Genomic DNA, 23,126 nt, shown 5'->3' with positions numbered 1-23,126 from the left:
CTGTTCTTGATGATGTCATCATATTGCTCTTCTTCATAGAAACTTCCAACCCTCATGTACTTGGCATTACCTGGAGCAGTTGGTCACCTCCATTGTGGGTCCCACACACTCAGCCCCCCCACACTGAGGGACTGGGTGATCACACACACGAGAGCGACACAGACAGGAACTTGAACTTTCACCTCCGTCATCATGGGTACATGACTTCCACGATGACCACGGGCTGAAGCCGCCATCTCGGGTAAGATTTTGCTCCTGAAAAATCAGAATTATGCGTATTGTAATATTAATCACGTCTAATCAATCAATCTAATCAATCACAGAGACATTATCCAGGAATATCACATATTTTCTCTAAATTTAATACCCTAATAGCCTTTTGTATTACATCTTGATTTTAAATGTATTTATTTTCTTAATGTACTTCAATATCAAAACATTCGCTTTCTTTACTGATGGTCTTTTGTATCATTTATACTCTTGAAATGTAAAAAACTTGAAAAAAAAAGTATGTATGTCTTACAGGACACTGTGTGATGTTCTGGCTCCACTGGCTCATGTTGGAGCTGGCTTCAATCGTAGTGCAGCGTCTCTGTTTCCTGTCCCAACCACAATATGGATCCCTCGCATACAAGCATTCCCTACAGCAGAAAACACACACACACACACACACAGAGTGAAACTGGTGTAATTTCAATTCTTACAAGTTTTTTCTTCGTATTTTATCAACACAACTGAGGGAAGATTTGTATTGTATCCACTGTTACTCTGCTTTGACACTGTTCATATAAAACGATGTACAGTGGATATAAAAAGTCTACACCCCCCTGTGATGTAAAGACTGAAACCAAGATAAATCATGTCATTTTCCACTTTTAATGTGATATAGTAACTAACAAAACTCAAGTGAAACACAAATAGAAACGTTTGAGGAAAAAAAAAGAAAAAGAAAAGGCATATAATAACCTGAATGCATAAGTGTGTACACACCCTCAACTAATAGTTTGTTAAAACACCTTTTGTTTGTAATACAGCACTCAGTCTACAACTCTACCACATCTTGATTTGGCAATTTTATTCCACTCTTCCTTGAAATATGCTCCAGATGTGTCACATTGCGAGGGGATCTCCTGTGCACAGCCCTCTTCAAATCAGTCCACAGGTTTTTGACAGGATTTAGATCTGGGCTCTGACTGGACCATTCCAATATGTTTATCTTCTTCTCCTGAAGCTGTTCCTTTGTTGACTTGGATCTGTGCTTTGGGTCATTATCATATTGGAAGGTAAAGTTTTCCTTTATCTTCAGCTGTCTGACAGAGGCCTGCAGGTTCTATGTCAAGTAGACTGGAATTTGGAGCTATCTATCTTGACTACAGTCCCAGTCCCAGCTGAAGAGAAGCAGCCCCATAGCATGATGCTGCCGCCACCGTGCTTCACCATGGGTATGGTATTCTTTTGGTGAAAAGTGTCTTGTTTTTGTGCCAAACACATCTGTTATTATTATGCCCGAAAGTTTTACCTTGGACTTAACCGACTGTAACACATTTTGCTACATGGTCTGGGGTGAATTAAATAGGCTTGGATGTTTTTTTTTTTTGTTGTTTTTTTTTGAGAAAAGGCTTCCATCTTGCCACCTTCCCCCATACCCCCGAAATGTGAAGAATACGAGACTGTTGTCACATGCTGGGAGTGACCAGTACTTGCCAGATATTCCAGCAGCTCCTTTAATGTTGCCGTAGGTCTCTTGGCAGCCTCCTTGATGATTTTCGCCTGGTTCTTTTGTCAATTTTGGAGGGACGTCCTGTTCTTGGTAATGTCAGTGTGGTGCCCCATTTTCTCCACTTGTTGATGATGGCCTTCATGGTGTTCTATGGTACATTTAATGGTTTTTTTTTTGTACTCCTCTCCTGATTGCTATAGTTCAACAGTGAGTACATCTTTGTACATGCTTTGTAAGCTATTTGCAGACCATGGCTTCAGCAGTCAGGATACACCAAGAAGATGTCAAGAAAATCCTATAGAAACAGCTGATCTTTATTTGAGGTTAATCAGAATCACTTAACTGATAACAGGTTTATGATAATTACTTTTAAACATGAGACATACTTTTAAACATGAGTTTGAATGTGATTGGTTCATTCTGAGCACAGTCACATGCCCCATTATAAAAAAGCATGTGTATACTTTTGCAACCAGGTTATTGTAAGCTTTTTCTTTTCCTTTTTCTTCCCCTAAAGCATTTGTTTTTCACTTGTTTTCATTCAAGTATTTCACTTGAATTTTGTTTTTAACTCCATTTTTAACTAGCTTAAGCAGTCCATCTTTAAAGCTGAATAAGGCAGTTTGTGTATTTTGCGAGCGTGGACACATTTTATCAAACTTTTTTCTATATGTTTATTAAAACGTGAACATATCAACATCACAGCCTTTATGGGAATAAAAAGAGAAGGAGGATAGTGAGTGAGAAAGTGTAAAGCCTTAACTAAAACTTCTACATGTATCAATATTATTCTGTCATAGCACACTGCACAACTTAATAACAAGAACGTGTAACTGTCAGAGCCAGTTAAAGCTAATGAAACCATTAGAAAACAACTATGATAAATATAGAGATCTCTAGATATCCAGACTTTCCTATGCTGTTCCTCATTTCTATGTGTTTTAGTAAAATGGCTTTCCCATCGGGTGAATTTTATTGGTGTTCAGTCTGATCAAGCAGAAACAGTTGTCAAAAATCATAAATGCTTCCATGTCTAAATGGAGTCAAAATGCGAAAATAGACAAAATTAATCTGAGTGAGCAATTCAGCGTTAAGAAAAAAGCTAAAAAAAAGCTAAAAGCTAAAATTCTTTCGCAGTCATGTGAAAAACTAATGTCAAATTATGATGTTATTGCTGCTAAAAGTGTTGCACAGATTAAGGATTACTTGTTTACACGGATGCTCAATGACTTGTTCCTTAAATAAAAAGCAAACAGTAATTTAAAAAGATGCTACGTGTTTACTTCATTTCCTCTGATGTAATATTACAGACCTGAACTTATTCACTGTAGCAAATACACAACAATAGCAGAGATCAGGAAGAGGGCCAATACTTTGTTCACAGCACTGTACTATAAAATCAATTTGATTCATTCATCTGTGCTGCAGAAATGGCTTACTGATATAAATCTATTATTATATTCTCTCCGCCTCTGTTTCCCGGTGGACACAGAGGGACACTGAGAGTAAACAGTCTGGGATGCCAGGTATGTGTCATCTCTTTAAACACACACATATGCTAAATCAACAGGGGTGCTCTTCACACACCACTGAATCCGAGCATCCCGCTAACAATCCGACAACATTAGACAGCTGTAACCCGTGTATGTGTGTGTGAGTGTGTGTGTGTGTATTTTGGGGATTGAGGATGCACACACTTTTCTTCGGAAACCAACTCTAAAAAAAAACTGCTTGATGTTATGGGTTAATAAAAATGAAAGCTCTTATGGATTATAGCAAAACTATGAAGTGTGTGTGGTAAACCAATTTCTAAATTGTCTAACAGGTTGTTATTAAACTTCAAGAGCAAACATCTGACCATGAATAGACTACACATGTTGATTCATAGGCTATATGTGACCATTTATAGGCTACATGTGACCATTCATAGCATCAGTGTGAGCATCTATAGCCTGCACATGACTATCCATAGACGACATGTGACTATTCATAGCCTACAAATGACCATCTATAACCTACATGTAATGTATAACTGGATATAGTGTAAATGTGACCACCTGTAGTCTACATGTGACCATTTATAGACTACATGTGAACAGTCATTGTCTACATATGACCATCGATAACATCTACCGTTTACAGCCTACAGGTGACCATTACCATCTATGTATAGCCTATACATGACCATCTGCAGTCTACATGTGACAAACTATAGTCTATATGTTACCATATATAGCCTACATATGGCCATCTATAGCCTACATGTGACCAATTATAGTCTACATATGATCATCTATAGCTTACTTATGACTTTTATGGCCTGCATGTCACCATGACCATCTATAGCCTACACGTGACCATCTATAGCCTCCATGTGACCTTCTATAAACTACATATGACCATATATAACCTACATGTTAAAATCTATAACCTACATGTGACCAATTATAGTCTACATATGATCATCTATAGCTTACTTATGACTTTATGGCCTGCATGTCACCATGACCATCTATAGCCTACATGTTAAAACCGATAACCTACATGTGACCAATTATAGTCTACATATGATCATCTATAGCTTACTTATGACTTTTATGGCCTGCATGTCACCATGACCATCTATAGCCTACACGTGACCATCTATAGCCTACAAGTGACCATCTATAGCATACATGTGACCATCTATAGCCTACATGTGACCATGACCATCTATAGCCTACATGTAACTATCCATAGCCTACATGTGACCATCTATAGCCTCCATCTGACCTTCTATAAACTACATATGACCATATATAACCTATATGTTACAATCTATAACCTACATGTGACCATCTATAGGCTACACGTGACCATCTATATCCTACATGTGACCATGACCATCTATAGCATACACGTGACCATCTATAGCCTACATGTGACCATCCATAGCCTACGTGTGATCATCCACAGCCTACGTGTGACCACCTATAGCCTCCATTTGACCTTCTATAAACTATATATGACCATATATAACCTACATGTGACCATATATAGCCTACATGTGACTGTCTATAGCGTATATGTGCCCATTCATAGCCCTCACGTGACTACTATCCATAGCCTACATGTTACTACATGTTACACATGTATCTATAGATTACATGTGACCATGACCATCTATAGCCTACATGTGACCATCTATACCCTACATAAAATACATAACACAAAAATACGCCCAGGATGCCACATAAATTCCCAAGAATTTGAGATTAAACAACATATCCTACAACATAGCCTGAAAAAATGATACATTTTGACATAAATAGTGTGCATTTTGTGTTTATGTAAATACATAAGAGCGTGTGTGTGTTTCAGTGTGTGTCGCTAGGTCAACATTCAAGGCATCACTAGGGCAACACAACATGGTAAGAAGCCCTGCATCTCATACAAAAGAACCTTCAGACATTTACTCAAAAACAGCACACATACACACACACACACACACACACATATACACCACCACCACCACCCTCCTGTCACGAGCTGATGGATCTCTTGGAAAAGCCTTGGTGACACATGACACCCCAAATGCAGGAAAATAAATAAATAAATGGAAAAACAAGAAAATAAATGGCTTTTTGTACTTTCCTGCCAAGAGCAGTGGTATTTAGCTATTTACTCTAAATCTGTCACAAACACCTGATAGTAGTAATGAGCTTCTAGTTAAGCTCCGTTAAATAAATTAATGTGACTCACTGAGCACCAGAGGCTTAATAAAACCACAGAAAAATATACATACAGGTATGTAACATGATGATGTTCAGCTAGGGATGGGTGATGTGGCAAAAAAAAAAAGAAGAAGAAATTATTTACCAGTGCTACATACATATTTAGAAATGGATATGATTTATTTTAAATAAATGCTGGTTGCTCTTGGCAGGTTCTACATAAAACATGATGATATGAGTGGCAATATTTCTTTGATACCAAAGAAAGGCATAGGAAACAAGGGAACTAGAGGATAACTGACTAGGAAATAAACTAGGAACTTGGAGGAATGAGAACTAGGAGACAAGGCAACTCACAACTTGAACTATGACTAGGACATGATAAATTAGGAAACAAGGTACTATAAATAGAGAACAATGGAACTAGGAACTATCACTACGGAACTGGGAATAACACAATAGCAAGCCATTAATAGGAAATAAGGAATAGGGGAACTATGAAATGATGAATGTGGCTAGAAATCAAGGGAACCATGAACTATGACTAGCAAACAAGACACAAGAAAACTAGCAATTTTTGAACTAGGGAACAACAGAACAACACTCGGAACTGAGGAAAACATGGTAACTATAAACTATGAATAGGACAAGGAAACTAGGAACCATTTACAGGGTACAAGGAGTAAGGAATGTGTGATATTAAGAACTGATAAGCAAAATAGGAACTAGCTACCAAGTGCAAGAATTTCAACTAGGAAAACAGAAATAAGGCTACTAGGTACTATAACTAGGGAAAGGGACCTAGGAAATAGGGAATACCTATGATTAAGAAACGACAAACTATTATTAACGAGAAAATTCTTATACTTCTCAGGTATAGCAATACAAATTCTATGTCTTTATACAGGCAGCACAAAATTTATGGATGTTTATTTGTAGCAGCTGGCAGAAAATGGAAGACTAGGATTCTTAGAAATGACCTACTTCAATACACACTTGTGGGATATTTTTTTTTGACTCTTTCTTTCAAACCCACTTTCCATCAGACACGGAGGCTGATTTACAACATAAAATGTATTTTGAAGCAACAGATTGGAAAGCAGCTGGTCTGAAAAGCTCCGTGTTCACACACATATTAATAAAGAGACACTTCTACTTTTCCATCCTCATTGCATTTATGTGCAAGATAAATCTGATAGAAAACTGCAAATATTAAATAAAGTTTCATATAAAAATCTATTACCTCACTTGAAGTGGGTATTGAGTTTTCAATAAAATGGATTGAAGTGATACTAGTAATGCAATCTGTGATAGGTTAAATGTGTAATATGTAAATTAAGCTCCGCTGAACAATAGCCATTTCCTGCTTCAGGATAGATTGGCCAACGCTTTTTGCCTTCATCTACAGTGAGCAAGGAACGTTGTTTAACTCTGTCTATTACTGAGGAAGGATATTAAGTTTTAAAAGATACATTGTCCCCTAGACACATCGTTCAGCAGTACTGCAGACAGCGTGAAATGTTGCCATTAGAGACAAATGTGGTCATTAGCTAAAACCACATTAATCTGATACATTGGGAGGATACATTGGACCAGTACGGAGGAGTATCTTGGACAGACACATTGAGATAGTGGATGGGAGTGTTTATAGGAGATGTGTAAAACGGGAGGGTATTTTAGACTGGCATGTTACATTGGGTTTGGACACTGGTAGTATTGGAATATGATGTTAGTATGATACACTGAGATGGTGGTAATGCAAAAAAAAATTAAATATACGTTCATCTTCATCTAAACAGTGACAGTTTAATTGGCTGCTTGTGATATTTGATTGAAATGTTGTTCAATTAAATAGAAGTGGTTTCGTTTTTATTGTATGCAAAGACATAGCACCACTGCAGACTACATGGCAACTATGTGCATGTGTGTGTATGTGTGTGTAGGCTCACCGTTGGGTTTCATAGCTGGAGCATCTCTCCAGTGGGATCTTCAGAACTCTGCTGCTCAAACCCACAAATAGAGACCTGTCACTCTGCAGGATCTGCAGGTTAAGGATTGGTTCCTGCTGATTTGCTGGAAGGAGCTTCATCTCCTCAAGGTAACACCCACGCAGATTTTGACTGGATGTGGAGAGTGCCTTGATAATGGTGCCATGTTCTGTTTGATAAAATAGAAAAAAATCTATGGTTATAGTTGCAGCATACTGCGTCTCCTAACTATATCACTGAGATTAAAGGAGCATCCTGATTTTCTATGCTATCTTAGGAAAATTAGCTCTTTGTGTTTTCTGAATTTCATCCATTTCTGCTAAATATGAATACATTCTGGTGCAAAAAACATCCTTCAGGCTTTATTTTGCCTAAAGATTCACATCATTGTCTTGGATGTACCAGCTAAAGATAATTACTGTGCTACTGTGCTTGCTGGGATCCAACCATGCAAAGAAGCACTTTGCCATGTCTGACCTGTCCCGATGTATATGACGTGGTATAGCGTGTCACGGCCCTGCACGATGTCCACAACCAGTTTGGAAAAGCGCATATTGTCCTGGCTGATCAAGGGGTCAACAGATACAGGCTGCACGACTTCACTCATCAAAAAGAGTCTCTGAGCATCCTGCAGACTTCGTTCTGTTAGATTTCCACCAGGGCCACTATCACCTACTGTCCCACACTAAGAAAGAATAGACAGAATGAAAGAATGAAAAACAGAAATATTGCAATGCAACATTGGACTGAATACTGGAATGGTACATTGGGAGATATTTTGGAAAGAGACATTAGATAAGAACCTTGGAATGGAACTTGGGGATAGCACATTAGGAGGGTACATTGGATAGGTATGTTGGGAAGACTGGTATCCTCGGACTGTACAATGGGATAGAACACTTGAATTGTACATGGTCATTGGGACAGTACATTGAGAAGGGATACTGGTTTGATAAATTGGAATGAGACACTGGAGTGGGACAATACTATAATACACTAGGGTTGATAAAATGTTACAACAAAAGGAGGCATTGGGATAATGGATTTGTATCACACACATGGACATCTGACAAAATAATGAACCAGAACTTTGGAAGGATGCATTAAAATGGCCATTGCGGATGAGACATTGCCCTGGCAGACTGTTAATGAACGATAGGTCAGGATACTGGAATGGGACATTAGTCTAATCCAATAGTATGCCTAGATGGCACATTGGACCTGGGGCAGTATTTTAGGACAGTGCACTGGGACACATGTTGGTCTGGCAAGTTGATATGGCACATTGGTACAGGACACTGTTGTGCAAACAAGTACAAGACATCGGATGGGTAGATTGGGATGGTCCAATGGGCAAGGTATATTTAAAATTATACATTAAACATTTGACAATATGACCTGGATACTGGCATGGTACACTGGGAGGGCACACAGATACTACACACTGCAATAGGCCATCAATACAGTACATTGGGAAAATGACATCAGGAGATGGGACATCAGTACAGATGACCTGTACAGGACATTGATATGGCACACTGGAACAGTGACATGGAACACTAGTACATTTGAAATGGTACATTAGCTCAGTACATTGGGAAAGGATAATGGTATGGTACATTGGAATGGTCCATTAATACAGCACTCTGAGATGGTAGGAAATCAGTACAGAAGAATGGTATAGGACATGTGGGGGCAGCAAACTTTAATGGGACCATTTTTTCAAATTCTGAGCCTGGGGACTTGGGTTCTTAGTTCATGGTGATGCTTAAGGGACTTGTAGAAATGATAATGGACTTGACTTGCAACCTACTTGACTTGATTGTTCTTCTGCAAAAGGCTTTAGATAAAAGGGTAATAACAAATAGCAGGTGTTGGTGTTTCCGACCTGAAAGTTGGGGATGGGGTTCGGGGTGGAGAGCCAGCTCATTCGAGGGTTCTCCTGGTAGCGGAATGGACCATTGAAGGCTTGAGTGATGGCACTGAGGTTGAAGGCACACACTGCGGAGGCAGCAATGCTGTTACTGTGGGAGGAAACAAGGGCAGCAACTTCAAATAAGGCAAGCTTATCCTTGAACCATGAACATCAAGAGATTAGGATCAGGTTTGCAATGTATAAGAATGTGTAGGTCAGTCACTATATAATTGCCATATGATATTTTTCCATTTCATGCATACCTAGTTGCTACAAGATAATCACAGGTAAACAATGTCCTTTAAAAGTAGCATGGACTAGTAATAGGCGTTATGGATGTGTATTATGTGTAATGTTGCTTCTCAAGTAAAAGTGTCCCATAATGGTATCAACCACCATACCATCCAATAATAGCATGGACTAACATTTGGCCATCATTTTCACACTGGGGGTTAAACCTAGTGCTTGAACTTGAAGGGTTTCTGGTGTAATCCACTGATTGGAGCTTAGTTTAAAGAGGAGCTTAACCACAAACTCAAATCTTAGAACAAGTCCTTGTACATCTCACCCCTTAACGGCCCACTTGGCAATTCCTTCAGAAAGTTTGAATGCCACTTCTTACATAATACATATAGATTTAGTGATGTGCTCAACATTTTATCCACTCCCTGTCTGACAAAAATATGACAATCTTCAGTCATCCTTAGTAACTGCCTGGTCAGGGTCATGGTGGTTTAAATGAGGCTACTAGTTTGTTTATATTTTGGGAAACAGAACCAACTAAACTTGTTAGAAAATAACACAGGTATTTGCAAACAAGCAGGAAATAAAAACAGGGAACTGTTTAAAAGCAGTCAGCAGTTTTTTCAAGGCCACACCCACTTTGGGGTTTAAATCCGAATACAGATATAGATACAGATAGTGGCACTGTGTTAATCCCTTAACACAGATGCTTAATTAGTTTGAGAAAAGGAATGAGGCCAAACTGTGACATTTTGAGGAAGTGAGATGAATTGTGAACAGTAATCAGAAAGAAAGCTCACGCGTTGGTGGTGAAGACGCCGTAGATGAGGTCTTGCTCTGGCAGGAAGAAGGTGCTGTGGAGCTCGTGGTAGTAGAAAGGCACATCACCTGAGCGTGAGCAGTTCAATCTGGCCTTCATGAACGTTGTCCATGTGTCTTCAAGCAGAAACCGACCGCCTACATCGTTCTGACACACCCGCGCCACCCGAGAGAAAACCGCCTTCCCACAATCCTCCTCCACCGCCACCTCCCGCAGGAAGAAGTAGGTGAAGCGGCCTACCTCGTACGCTGAGATGAACTGAGGTTCTGAGGGGAGGCAGAGAGAAAGATGAAAAGAGAGACTCTTAAAATGTACATTGCTATGCTTTGTCATAATATAGCATATATTATACGTACCGTTCAGCCATTTGGAGTTGTACTGAGCTGTGCGGAGAGGAGGCATGCTCCCCAGGCTGCGATAGATCACGGGGTCACGGCCAGAAAAATCAATGACTGTGGCAGCATAGAGGTCACCACTTTCCGTTATCATGGCGGTAGAATTGTGTTTGGGGTCATAAGGACATCGGGCGACCCCGTTCACCGTCTCGATCACATGGGCGAGATCGGAGGCAGAGCGGGCGGTGCAGACAGGCGAGAATGCATTAGTGCCACAGGAGAAGAGACGAGAACCGCTCAGGAGGAGCACACGCATGTAGTTCTGACACTCTTCCTGAGAGAGAAGGAGAGAGAGAAAGAAGCGACATCTTTAATTCTCATAGTCTTAAACCATGCTAAATTTATTTTTTAGCGACACTGATATTTTATTGCATTCATGATGAGTCTGAAATGTTGGTGCTTTCTAACAGTAAGTTCTCCACCACAGGAAAGTCTTGAGGACTTTTTTGGTTACTTGGTAACATGACAAGAGACTGGGCAGGGGGCAGGAGAGGGAACGACAGTTTAGAGCTGCTGTAACAAAAGTAGCAACAGGAACTAACTTGTCTCCTGGATGTTCCACAACATTAACTGTAACCGTAAGTGGATAAAAAGTATAAAGTGTTGTTCGTTAATAAATTAAAAATATTAATTCTTGGCAAATTACTGTGGTTTAAGAGGAATAAAACACTTAAGGATGTATTGCTATTAGAAAATCTTCACACCACCCTGTTGTTGATTATTTTTCTATAACAGCATGCCCCCCTAGTGTTTTATTCATTACTTATTATGTTCTTTGTTATTGGCCTTTACCATTTAATTCCACTTTGGTGAAACTGTAAAGAAAAGCATTTGATTAAGAGAGAGATACTGACAGGGGAAGACAGATCAAGTGAGCCCAAGAGAGTAAACGTGAAAAAAAAGGAATAGTAAATGGGTCATGAGGGTACAAGAATTAATAAATTGTGCGTATATTTACAAAAGCCGCTTTGGTGCCATCATCAACAACAACCCCTTCACCCCAGCCCTTTACTCATTCATCTCTCTCACCTCTGTCTTCCCTTTACTCCGACAAGATCTGCGTGTGTCTTCGTCCACTCCAACCTCCATGCCCTGCAACACACACACACACACACACACACACACACCACAATCAGAAATCACAGATATCACTCTGTATCCAAAATTACTGCCATCACTATGACTGCAAAAGCAACAGGAGACACGTGGAATGCGTGTTTCCGTCTTGCATTTCAGTTCTGTTTTTAACACACCCACATCCAAATCAATAAGCAGATCCTGATTTTCCCAAATGATAGACATCGCTAGGTCAATGTGTTAAATTTGTAAGTTAAATTTGATCAACCAACTGCAAACTTGCCTTTCCTTTCACTTCTTTAAGCCAAAATAGTGCTTAGCAATAAATCCAGGTTTTAATTACGCAGTGTAGTAAATTACAGTAGCAACATTGATTACGCTAGCGACCTCGCTAAAAGCAGCATTGCACTGACAATAACCAGCTAGCTACTTAGCTAATGTTACAATCATTTAACGCTAAATAGATAACCAAGTTTGCAAGGAAGCTAGTTTACTGTGTAGTCACCAGAACCAAGGTTTGCTAGCAAGTCGGATGTTAGCCTAACTATTATACCCTAATGTTAGGCTAACTATTCTAATTATTAACTATTAACTATTATATTGTGTTGTATACGATGGCCTGTAACTGCAAAACATCTTAACAAACAGTAAAATTCAGAAACATGACAGCTAAAACCAAAACCATGACTGTGAATTTGCTGTAGTGGTTTTGGATTTGGTGTCGTGTTTCTGATTTTGCTGTCACGTTTCCTGACCTTGCTGTTGCGGTTTTGGTTTGTTATTGTGTTTTGCACTCACGAACCAACATAGTTGTGTAAATAAACCAGAATTAGAGAAGTTAGTGTAATGGTGTAGAAGACAGGAAATGTAGGGACTATATAACCTTAGTGTAGAACTACAAATTAGTTGGACTACAAACCCCATGAGTCTAGACACTATGGAGGAAATCAAACAATGTAAGGACTATATTACCCTGGTGTAGGACTACAAACCCTGTGAGTTTAGACACTATAAAGAGGAAACCAAACTTTTTAGGCTTCCTCTTTGTGGTACCATGTGCTAAGAGAAGTTGTGTAGTGTTTTCCCAAGGCTGTGTAATAGCAAATGAAAAGACCAGTTGATTAATGAGCAGCATAGATCTGAATTGTGAAGGTAAGGGTTGTGATTGTGATGGTTATAGTGGGTTTGTTTAGTTTTAAAATTTGTATTTATTTTTGGTTTTAGTGTCCTTATGAGAGGTATGTTGGTTGGTACCTCAGAGATTTATTTAATGACACAGGTACTGATTTTAATTGAATTATTGAAGTATGTGAGATTTGTTTTGGTTTTTTTAAACTTTTTATAATTTGGGTGTTTTATGCTTGATGGTTTGAAGTGTTTTTAATTATAAATTGTAAATGTTTTAGAGGGCAATCATGAATTGTATTTCTTTGTTTTTCTACAGATGATGCATGGTTGCCGTTTACTTGTATTGATAACAATATGTGGTGGCTTATTTGATGTCTTAAGAGATAACTTTAATGTTATATTGGGTTCAGTGTGTTGAAGTGACAAAGTGACGGAATTCATTGTGAGGTTGTGTTTTGTCCTTTTTTAGGTTTTCTTTTTGTTTTGTTGTTTCGTTGTGGACCTATAAATGACCGTGGGGTTCATTTATAGTTGTATAAATGAAGTGAAATTGTAGTTGTAGTGAAATTTTATAAATTATTTTATTGTAAGTTTAAAAAAGGAGCTAAATTCTCTAGCAAGATAGATAACACTAAGTGATGCCACGTTTCACTCTAGTGGACACAGGGACATAGTAACACAACATTAGAACCTACACATAGTACTGTATATTGAAGCAAGTATGCTAGTGGAGTGAAATGATCAGGATTACATTTCTTTGCTAATTAGCTAATGTGGTAACTTGCCAGTTTAGTAAGGTAGAATTAGAGTAATAAAAAGGAACGAGTTTGCTTTAAGTATTTTATTGCTCGACAGATTGCAGCAGTGCCTTCTGGGTAATTTATGCTGAAGTTGACAGTGTTATTGACTCGATTCCTCATCTGAGAAACTTCACACAAGCTGTTAAACTAACAGAATGACTCTTGATACATAAACGGAGGTTAAATGGAGAGTGGGAAGCCAACTGGATCGCTTAAAAAAAAAAACAGTACTGTAGTTGGACACTTTCCCACTTTATTAACTGGAGTAAAGAACAAGCTGCTGCGTTAGTGTTTTCGTCAGAAGAAGCGAGCATGACTCAAGCTTTAATGGAGCGACAGATGTACGTTCGGAGAGAGAGACTAGAGCTAAAAGGCGTACTTTGCCTGCTTTAAGACGCCAAACGCAGCGAATTCATCACATTCAATTAGCTGATGAATGAGCGTGTGAGAGGGAATCAATATTTTCCTTTTTGAACGCACACAAATGCTTTTAGCTTCAGTGATAATAATGAACACTTGGCCCCAAGGCAAAACACCCCAGAGTACAACATGGCAACATAAACTGATTTATCTCACCCACTAGACCAAGGCAGCCTGTGGGACGAGTGTGCGGTGTTTCAAACGTTCCCAGATCGCTCCTAACCACCGTAATAAGTGAGGAATAAAACACTTCTGTTATAGGAAAGGAGTCAAAGACATGGTGGTGTGATGATGAAGCGGAGTTACTGTTATCACCTCAAAACTGATTATTTTCCAATAACAGCAGGTGTTTTATTCCTATTATACCACAACAATTTGCTACAGATTACAATTTTTTATAGAAAAGGACAATACGTCATACTTTTTATCCACTTAGAGTTACGTTTAATGTTGTGGAACAGCTATGAAACGTTTCCATTATCACTTACGTTATAGCAGATTTCAACACGTTCCCTCACCAGCTGTTCTTTTTCCTCTCTCTTAAGTTAAATAGACAAAAAAAGAGAGAAAGAAAACTTCAAATTTCAGCTCTATCTCTGACCATTAGAAAGCTCTGACACTGGAGACTCCTTCCATAAATGCTAGATAAACAAACACCTCTTCACAGAAGACTTCACTATATTATTGCCTGCATATGATTTACATCCATGTGTCCTTCATACAATTTCCTGTGTATGCTGTTACTATAGAAACGATAACTTTACTATAGAAAAGATAACTACACTATAGAATATAGTGCTTTCAGCTGTAAAACGTCCCAAAAGTACCATTTCTCATAAGACTCTCATAAGAGTGCTGCTTTAAGTGCCAGATGCTGAGTGAGCATATTTCTGTCCTTTAATATTAAAGTTTAACCGTTAATGTTCTATTGTACTCTTTATTTTGCCAAATTTCTTCAAATGTCTTTGAACAATTACATGTTGATGATCTGGTCTCCCAGATTTTCTCTCTCTTTCTGATAGAAAACTACGACTTTCCGCTCAAAGTTTCTACAAGTTTCTGCTCAAAGTTGAAGTTCTAGAAATATATTGGAATAAATGTAACCTAAGAGCACAATTCAAATTTTAAGCCTCTAAGGCTTCAGATCAAAACACTCATGGGGAAAATGGATGGATGGATGGATGGATAGATAGATAGATAGATAGATACATAGATAGATAGATCAAGGCTTTTAACTAACTTCTCGATGAAGTCTAGAACAAACTATAAGCCAATTTCTTTAGAAAACGTTGCAATAGTGTACCTAATAAAATTTAAACCATTTAAACCATTATATATATATATATATATATATACACACACACACATACACACATTAATTAGAACATACACACATACATACACCCACACACACACTGTGTATATATATATATATATATATATATATATATATATATATATATATATATACACACACACACATACACACATTAATTAGAACATACACACATACATACACCCACACACACACTGTGTATATATATATATATATATATATATATATATATATATATATATATATATATATATATATATATATATATAGTGTGTGTGTGTAATATTGTTTATTGGTTGTTGTACTATTTACTCAATATAGTTATTAAAGTTTGGCTTTTAAATGTATTTTTATTGAAGGAATCTTTGCTTTATAGAATTTCTTTACACGTGTGAAGGTTGACAATTTTTGTGACATACTGTAAACTTCATTTAAAGTACCTGTTAGCTACATTAGCCTCGTAGCACCAGTATACAACTAAAGAAGTAAAGTTCAGACACTAAACATGTCTTTGTTGATGGAGTACATTTGGGGTAAAGTTCCTTTATTGTTACTCCGTCAACATCCATGACATCCAGGTTCAGCATGAGGGGAATCTATGCTTTCAGACACACACACACACACACACACACACATATATCAATAGCTTTCAATACAACTCCCCAGGTCACATTTAAACCTTTCTGATTAATCAGAGCTTTTTGTAGCATGAATGGGGAAAGTGCATCGAGGTCAGAGGTCAGAGTTTGAGGTCAGGGCACACTGAGACTAATTATCATCTGTAGTAGGAGGATTTTTACCACACAGAAAGCAATTAACAACTCAAACTCACACCGGTACACAAGCATACCAGCACACACATGTAAACTATCGCCCTTGAGTCTCTATTAGATTAGCATGGCCTCCTCCGAGTCTGGAAAATTGTCAGTAAATGTGTGCTTCAGGTGTAAGCTGGAAGCTGCATTCGACTAAAGCTCATAACTCTGACCTTTGACCAAGAAGAACCAAAGAAAACACCCCCTCAACTCGAAATTCCTACTCGCTAAGGTCTCCTTAACCCTCTGTTCAGCGCATGATGTCAAATCAGCAAGGCTGCTCACGGCATCAGCAGTAAAACAGCAGCACTTTTTATTCAATTTTAAAATGAGTTATGCCTGTATATACAAGTATTTGCTTTAGATTAATCAACATACAGACATACTGTCTTGTTAAATCTAAACACTGACTACACAGTTTGCTGTTTTCTAATCACTAATATTAGCTGACTACACTGTTGCTAACAAAAGACTAGCGTGAAGGTGTCCAGGTTCTTTGTAGCTCAAGGCACGAGCTCTGAGTTAAGTCGAGCTCAGAGTTAGGTCGAGCTCTGAGTAAAGTCGATTTCCAAGTTAAGTTAAGATCAGAGTTAAGTCAAGCTCAGAGTTAAGTTGAGTTCTGAGTTAAGTTGAGCTCTGAGTTAAGTCAAGCTCAGAGTTAAGTTGAGTTCTGTGTTAAGTCAAGCTCAGAGTTGAGTTCTGAGTTAAGTCAAGCTCAGAGTTAAGTCAAGCTCAGAGTTAAGTTGAGCTCTGAGTAAAGTTGAGCTCTGAGTTAAGTCAAGCTCAGAGTTAAGTTGAGCTCTGAGTTAAGTTGAGCTCTGAGTTAAGTCAAGCTCAGAGTTAAGTTGAGTTCTGTGTTAAGTCAAGCTCAGAGTTAAGTCGAGCTCTGAAGGTGAGTTCTGAGTTAAGTCGAGTTCCAAGGTTAAGTCAAGCTCAGAGTTAAGACGAGTTCCAAGTTAAGTTGAGTTCTGAGTTAAGTCAAGCTCAGAGTTAAGTCAAGCTCCGAGTTAGGTCGAGCTCTGAGTAAAGTCGATTTCCAAGTTAAGTTAAGCTCAGAGTTAAGTTGTGTTCTGAGTTAAGTCAAGCTCAGAGTTAAGCTGAGTTCTGAGTTAAGTCAAGCTCAGAGTTAAGCTGAGTTCTGAGTTAAGTCAAGCTCAGAGTTAAGTTGAGTTCTGAGTTAAGTCAAGCTCAGAGTTAAATCGAGCTCTGAGTTGAGTTAAGTTGAGTTCCAAGGTTAAGTCAAGCTCAGAGTTAAGACGAGTTCCAAGTTAAGTTGAGTTCTGAGTTAAGTCAAGCTCAGAGTTTAGTCAAGTTCTGAGTTGTCGAGTTTCCACGTTAAGTCAAGTTCCGAGTTAAGTCAAACTCTGAGTTAAGTCAAACGCAGCATTAGTATCCTGAGCTGTGTTCCAAATGCCATCCTGCTCCCTTCTCCCTACACTGTATTAGTGTGCACTACACTTATAAATTGAACTGTAAATTTTACAGTAATGTACTGGCAGCAGGGTTGCTAGTAAAGTGCTGTAACATTTACAGGAAATAACTGTAAAACATATTTACAGTAAGGTACTATAATATCTTACATAATATAATATAACACATAATCCAGGAGAGTTCCTCACTGGTCTGATGCCTTAATGCCTTAAACATTAAGTACTGCATACTGTACGGTGCCTTCACTGTCATTTCCATCAGGATCCATTAATATTTCTGTCCTGTAATGTTAAAGTTTCACTTTTAATGATCTCCTGTACTCTTTATTAGAATTCCATCATTAGAACATTTTATCAGTTGCTGAATTTATGGCACTGAGTTTAGTTTTTTTTTTCTCTATTTTTTCTATTTTGCCCCTAGTGGAATAACAGAGCTTATAATATTTTCAAATCTTTCACTGTAATTCCAGTCCACGAAACAATCTGACTTCAGAACAGGGGCATTATATGGGTATGGCACAGCGTGATACACTATAAATCCACATTTCCCTATGATTTGTCAAAATGCATCATAGCATCACTGAAGCCATAACGATCGCTGTCAAAAATGTTATTGCACCAAATCCCTCTATTATAAATGCGCTTGGAGTAAACAGCGTTCTGCTCCGTTTGTTAGTAAAGGGATACGTGTTGTAAATCTTGTTTGTTCGTAATCTCTCTCTCTCTCTCTCACACACACACACACACACACACACACTGCAGATGTGGTGGATAGTGATTAGGGCCGCATGATTAATCTTATTTTATTGTTATCATTAAACGCAGAGCTGTGAAACTGGGATAACAAAACAGGATAAAGTGGCGCAAGTTGCTTTATTCATACACGGCAGCACTGTGTGTGTGTGTGTGTGTGTGTGTGTGTGTGCGTATTCAGCCCTTTGTGAGGACCAAATGTCTTCACTATGATAGAATAGGGTTAAATGTCCTCACACTTACCTGGTCCTTATAAAATATACTTTTTTTCACTTTTATTTTTAAAAAAAAAAAAAAAACTAAAAGAGCTGAAAGATTTTCTTTAAGTTACTGATATTAAGGTTAGGGTTAGATTTAGGTTTAAGCTAATAATTAGTTTTTTCTCACTATTATTGAGTTATATACAATTACTCACTGAAAGGTTCAGCTTAAAAATATAGATGTTATATAAAATATATATATACAGAATGTATAAAAAATATAAATGTTGTTATAACCCTAACATTATCTGAGGTCAACAGAACACACCATCTTAAGGTGGGATTTGAAAAAAACTGTTTTTGGAAGGTACCGTGTAATTGCACGACTTGCCACTTGACATAATCTTATCACTGCGAGGACATTTGGTCCATCTTGGTCCTCACAAAAGGCTGAATATGTGAACAGATCACCTTAAGGAGTTTAATAAGTAAAGTTTAATATTCAAATTGTATTTGGTTATTTCATTAAACAAACCTAAGAGGTAAAGCATACATGATGTTTTCCTTAACTAACATTATTTACGTCATTATTTAACATTAATAAACAATAATCCTCAGCACCAATAAACCATAAGTAACGTTAACAAAGTAGCACTGTGAATAACGCATGTATTAATTGGAATTTTTTTTTTAAATGTTAATGAATTACAATTACATTAACTAATAATGTATTCAGTCCCTAACTAAAAATCCACAGAACATTGCAGAAATGTAATCATTTATTATTATTATTATTATTATTATTATATTAATATATAATAATAAAATGATTAAATTTTTGCAAATTTCTGTGGATTTTTAGTTATTATTATTATTATTATTATTATTATTATTATATTAATATATAATAATAAAATGATAAAATTTTTGCAAATTTCTGTGGATTTTTAGTTATTATTATTATTAATAATAATAATAATAATAATAATAGTAATAATAATAATAATAATAACTGTTTATTTTATCAGCTTCATTATTTATTAGTTGGGTTTTTTTTTTTATAATTTTGTTATTTGGTTTATTTGGTTTAAGTATTTTGTTCCACTTCCAATTAGAGACACAGTAAACCTGTATACAGTGCATATCATTATCATCATCATCATCATCATCATCGTCATCATCATCATCATCGTCATCGTCATCATCATGATCCTACATCTTTATCACATATCACAGTTTTTTCCATATTGTGCAGCTGTAATAGAGATTATTGTAATAGAGATTAGGATGTAAAAAGCTTTTAGGGTGTTTTAAGGCCACCTTTTGATCTGTGAAAAAAGAAGGATACAACAGATGGGAAATGAAAGTGTTCATTAAAAACGTGGCGCTGTTTGTAAACGTGAAGCAGAAAGGCAACGTACGTGGATTTTCGTGCGGAGCTGAAGGTCTAAAAGAGACTTGAAGAATGAATCTTCATTATTCTGCTGCTCGTTCATCACAAAGACATCCTGCAGGAGGGCAAACTAAGGTTCCTGGGGTCAGAGGTCACCACTGTGCTAGATGTTTATGCATACTTCCACTCTGCTAGACTCATCCTGCACACTGATCATTCTCCTAGACTACTGAAAATTATATCAAATAAATATCACTTACCTGTCACGTAATATGATATCAACTAAAACACCATCTTTCTTCATTTTACACTTCAATTACCAAACCGTAATCATGCTATGTTTCAGTTTCTCAGCCCAATCAAACCACGCAACCATATACAGCTAATAGTAGAGCTAATTACCTCATTTCCTTTAGCATAACTATTGGACCATAAGTGTTACGTTTGCACTAACAGGAGCTCGGCTTAAAGGAATGTCAGCAAGCACATGCGAGAGTATGTGTGTGTGAAAGAGCTGGGGGTTAAAGGTTAAATGTCAGGCTTGTGGACACAGCTTCATGAGATCACTGAGGATTTTCACAAAGAGTTCAGAAATTCAGAGTTGAAAGTAAACGTGGACAGAGAGAGAAAGAGCGAAAGAGAGAGAGTGAGAATAGAGAGTATTTCTGTAGCTGATTATAGGCATGCCAGTAAAGCTTAGTAAATTGAACTGAATTGAAGTGAATTGAAAGAGACAGAGACAGGAAGTAAGGCTGCATTTACTCATTGGATATTGCCATATACGTGTAAACAGCTTAGATCAGGTTTTTTCACGCCCCATATGAAATATATCTATAATCTAGTCATTTGAATTTGCATCTAAATGCTCACATCCGATTGTCACACGACGACAAGTTAGGCCAAAATCCCTCATTTGGTGCTTAAAGGCGTGTTGTAAAGGCGTGAAGGGTTTAGCTAGGGTCTAAAGGATTTTAGCTAGCCGAGATCTTCAGGTTAAGATAGCCGGCTTTGAAAGACACATATCATACAACGGACAGCTTGGACATTTTTAATAAGAAAAATTTAAATAAATAAAAGCAGCTGGAGCCTATATTCCAGACTGGTCAATCTCTATATCACCTGTCACGTCAAAATAAAAGTCAGAGTAACAACAATACTGGAATACACAGACTACAATTACTGCCTCACACTGTCTTATCCATCTGCAGAGGGAAATCATTATTCAAATGAACCCTGCAGGGTACAGTCAGTCCCGGATCCAGTGCCAGAATAAACAATAAAGGCCTGAAGGCAAGACACAAAGAGGCAGAAGACTACAATAATCTCAATGGAAAGAACAGAATCACTCGTTCTTTCTACAAGTGCAGTGATGCTACTGGTAGAAAGTTTTTAGCTTGCTGTGTTTTGGTGGCAGAACGATGTAAACACAGGAACTGGATAATGGTTATGTCTTACATACTGTATATATGTAAACAAGAGGTACAGAAAAATCAGATCTGTGTAAAAACTAGAGAGAAATAGACAGAGAAAGAGAGAGAGAGAGAGAGAGAGAGAGGACTAATTAAACTAGACGTGCACTTCCTGAGGAGACATTTATACACGCGTAAGGAATCATCACAAAGTGCAAATGCTGTCGTTAACAACCGTTTAAAGATGATTGAAGTGATAGAGGGATAAAAATAGAATGTAAGAAAAAAAGAAGGAAGAAAGGGCAAGAAAAACGACACAAAGAAAAAGTATGTGATTATAATGAGTATGTCTGTGTGTGTGTGTGTGTGTGTTAGCATTCTAACGAGTGTGTTCTTCCACAGAGTGTGAGTTCAAGCAAAGCTGCTGGTTGCTGATTGGTCGGCTGCTGTAACGACCATAATGACATCATCATCTGGTAGCTGGAATTTAAATTTCTTAACATTGTGAGTGTGATTTAAAGGGAAAGCTTCAAAACTGAAATTGTTTAAAAAGTATAAAGTTTATATAAAATAAAGATTCATATTGCACCTCGCACCCACATATCAGTGTGTGATGCTGTTTGTTGTTTGTGCGTTTGTTTGTTTTGGTCATGATCCTGTCTCCACCTCTGTCTCGTCATTAATCCGTTAGTGATTATACTCACCTGTTTTATGTTTCACTCTGATTACTTTGTCTATTTATACACTCCAAAATCTTGTTGTGTGTTTACGTGCATTACTGAGCCGTGTTTTCTATCCCTGTTTGCTCTGGTTTTACGACTAATGCCTGATATGGATGAGTTTGTTCATGATGCCGATTTATCTTTTGACCCACGCTAGGTACTATGACTACAATTGTTGGACTGCCCATAATAAAGCCCACGCTGAGCAAACACACTGCCTTCAATAACCACATGTTACATTCAGTGTGAGTCTCAATCAGCTCTCTAGCTCCCTAGTGAATCAGTATATCATGTACACGAGTTCGGGGCACTGGTAAGGACCCTGGCTCTATACATTGGGACACTGATGACTCAATTTCCGGCGACACGACTACATACTTGCGTTGTAAAACCTCACCCCTGGTATTTATCAACAACACGCAGGACCGATAACTTTCTGATAACTATATGTGTTATAAATTTGTTAGCTTAATCAGACGCTTTTCTGTCACGGTACTTCAAGCAGGATCGGAGACGTAAACAAACCGTGCATAGAACATCAAATAAAGTTAAACATCGCTAACGCTAACGTGAGTAATCATTTGAGAGCTACAACAACGATAACAAGCTCCTTCCGTTTGTAGACGTAGAAAATATGACATCATTTCCAGTAAAGGAACATAGTGAGCATCGATGCACCCTGGGTTTTTGCCGTGTATTCTGGGATTTTTTTTTTTAGGGAGTGAACGTTCCAGTGCACTAGAAGGATTTTGCGATCGAGACAGCCCTTAAAATGGCCGACTTCCTGATCAGTGGCCTGACTACTGAACTAGGGAGGTGATTAAGACAAACCCTCAGACTGCACGCATC

The 23,126-nt window shown here is 37.8% G+C and overlaps 1 protein-coding gene across 1 annotated transcript in view; it reads right to left on the bottom strand.

The window, feature by feature from the left end:
* sema5bb (sema domain, seven thrombospondin repeats (type 1 and type 1-like), transmembrane domain (TM) and short cytoplasmic domain, (semaphorin) 5Bb) overlaps positions 1-23,126 on the bottom strand; it is a 66,703-nt gene that overhangs the window by 8,759 nt on the left and 34,818 nt on the right. The window contains exons 6-13 of the mRNA XM_034298857.2: positions 11,824-11,886; positions 10,756-11,068; positions 10,380-10,665; positions 9,310-9,445; positions 7,899-8,106; positions 7,383-7,590; positions 524-641; positions 71-255 (exon numbers count right to left, since the gene is read on the bottom strand). Coding sequence (XP_034154748.2) covers positions 71-255; positions 524-641; positions 7,383-7,590; positions 7,899-8,106; positions 9,310-9,445; positions 10,380-10,665; positions 10,756-11,068; positions 11,824-11,886 — 1,517 coding nt within the window. The remainder of the gene's footprint in view (positions 1-70; positions 256-523; positions 642-7,382; positions 7,591-7,898; positions 8,107-9,309; positions 9,446-10,379; positions 10,666-10,755; positions 11,069-11,823; positions 11,887-23,126) is intronic.

The sequence above is a fragment of the Pangasianodon hypophthalmus genome, chromosome 2 (genome assembly GCF_027358585.1).
Source record: "Pangasianodon hypophthalmus isolate fPanHyp1 chromosome 2, fPanHyp1.pri, whole genome shotgun sequence".
Taxonomy (NCBI): Eukaryota; Metazoa; Chordata; class Actinopteri; order Siluriformes; family Pangasiidae; genus Pangasianodon; species Pangasianodon hypophthalmus.
The sequence above is the reverse complement of the archived record's forward strand: the minus strand, read 5'-3'. Positions and strand labels throughout refer to the sequence as shown.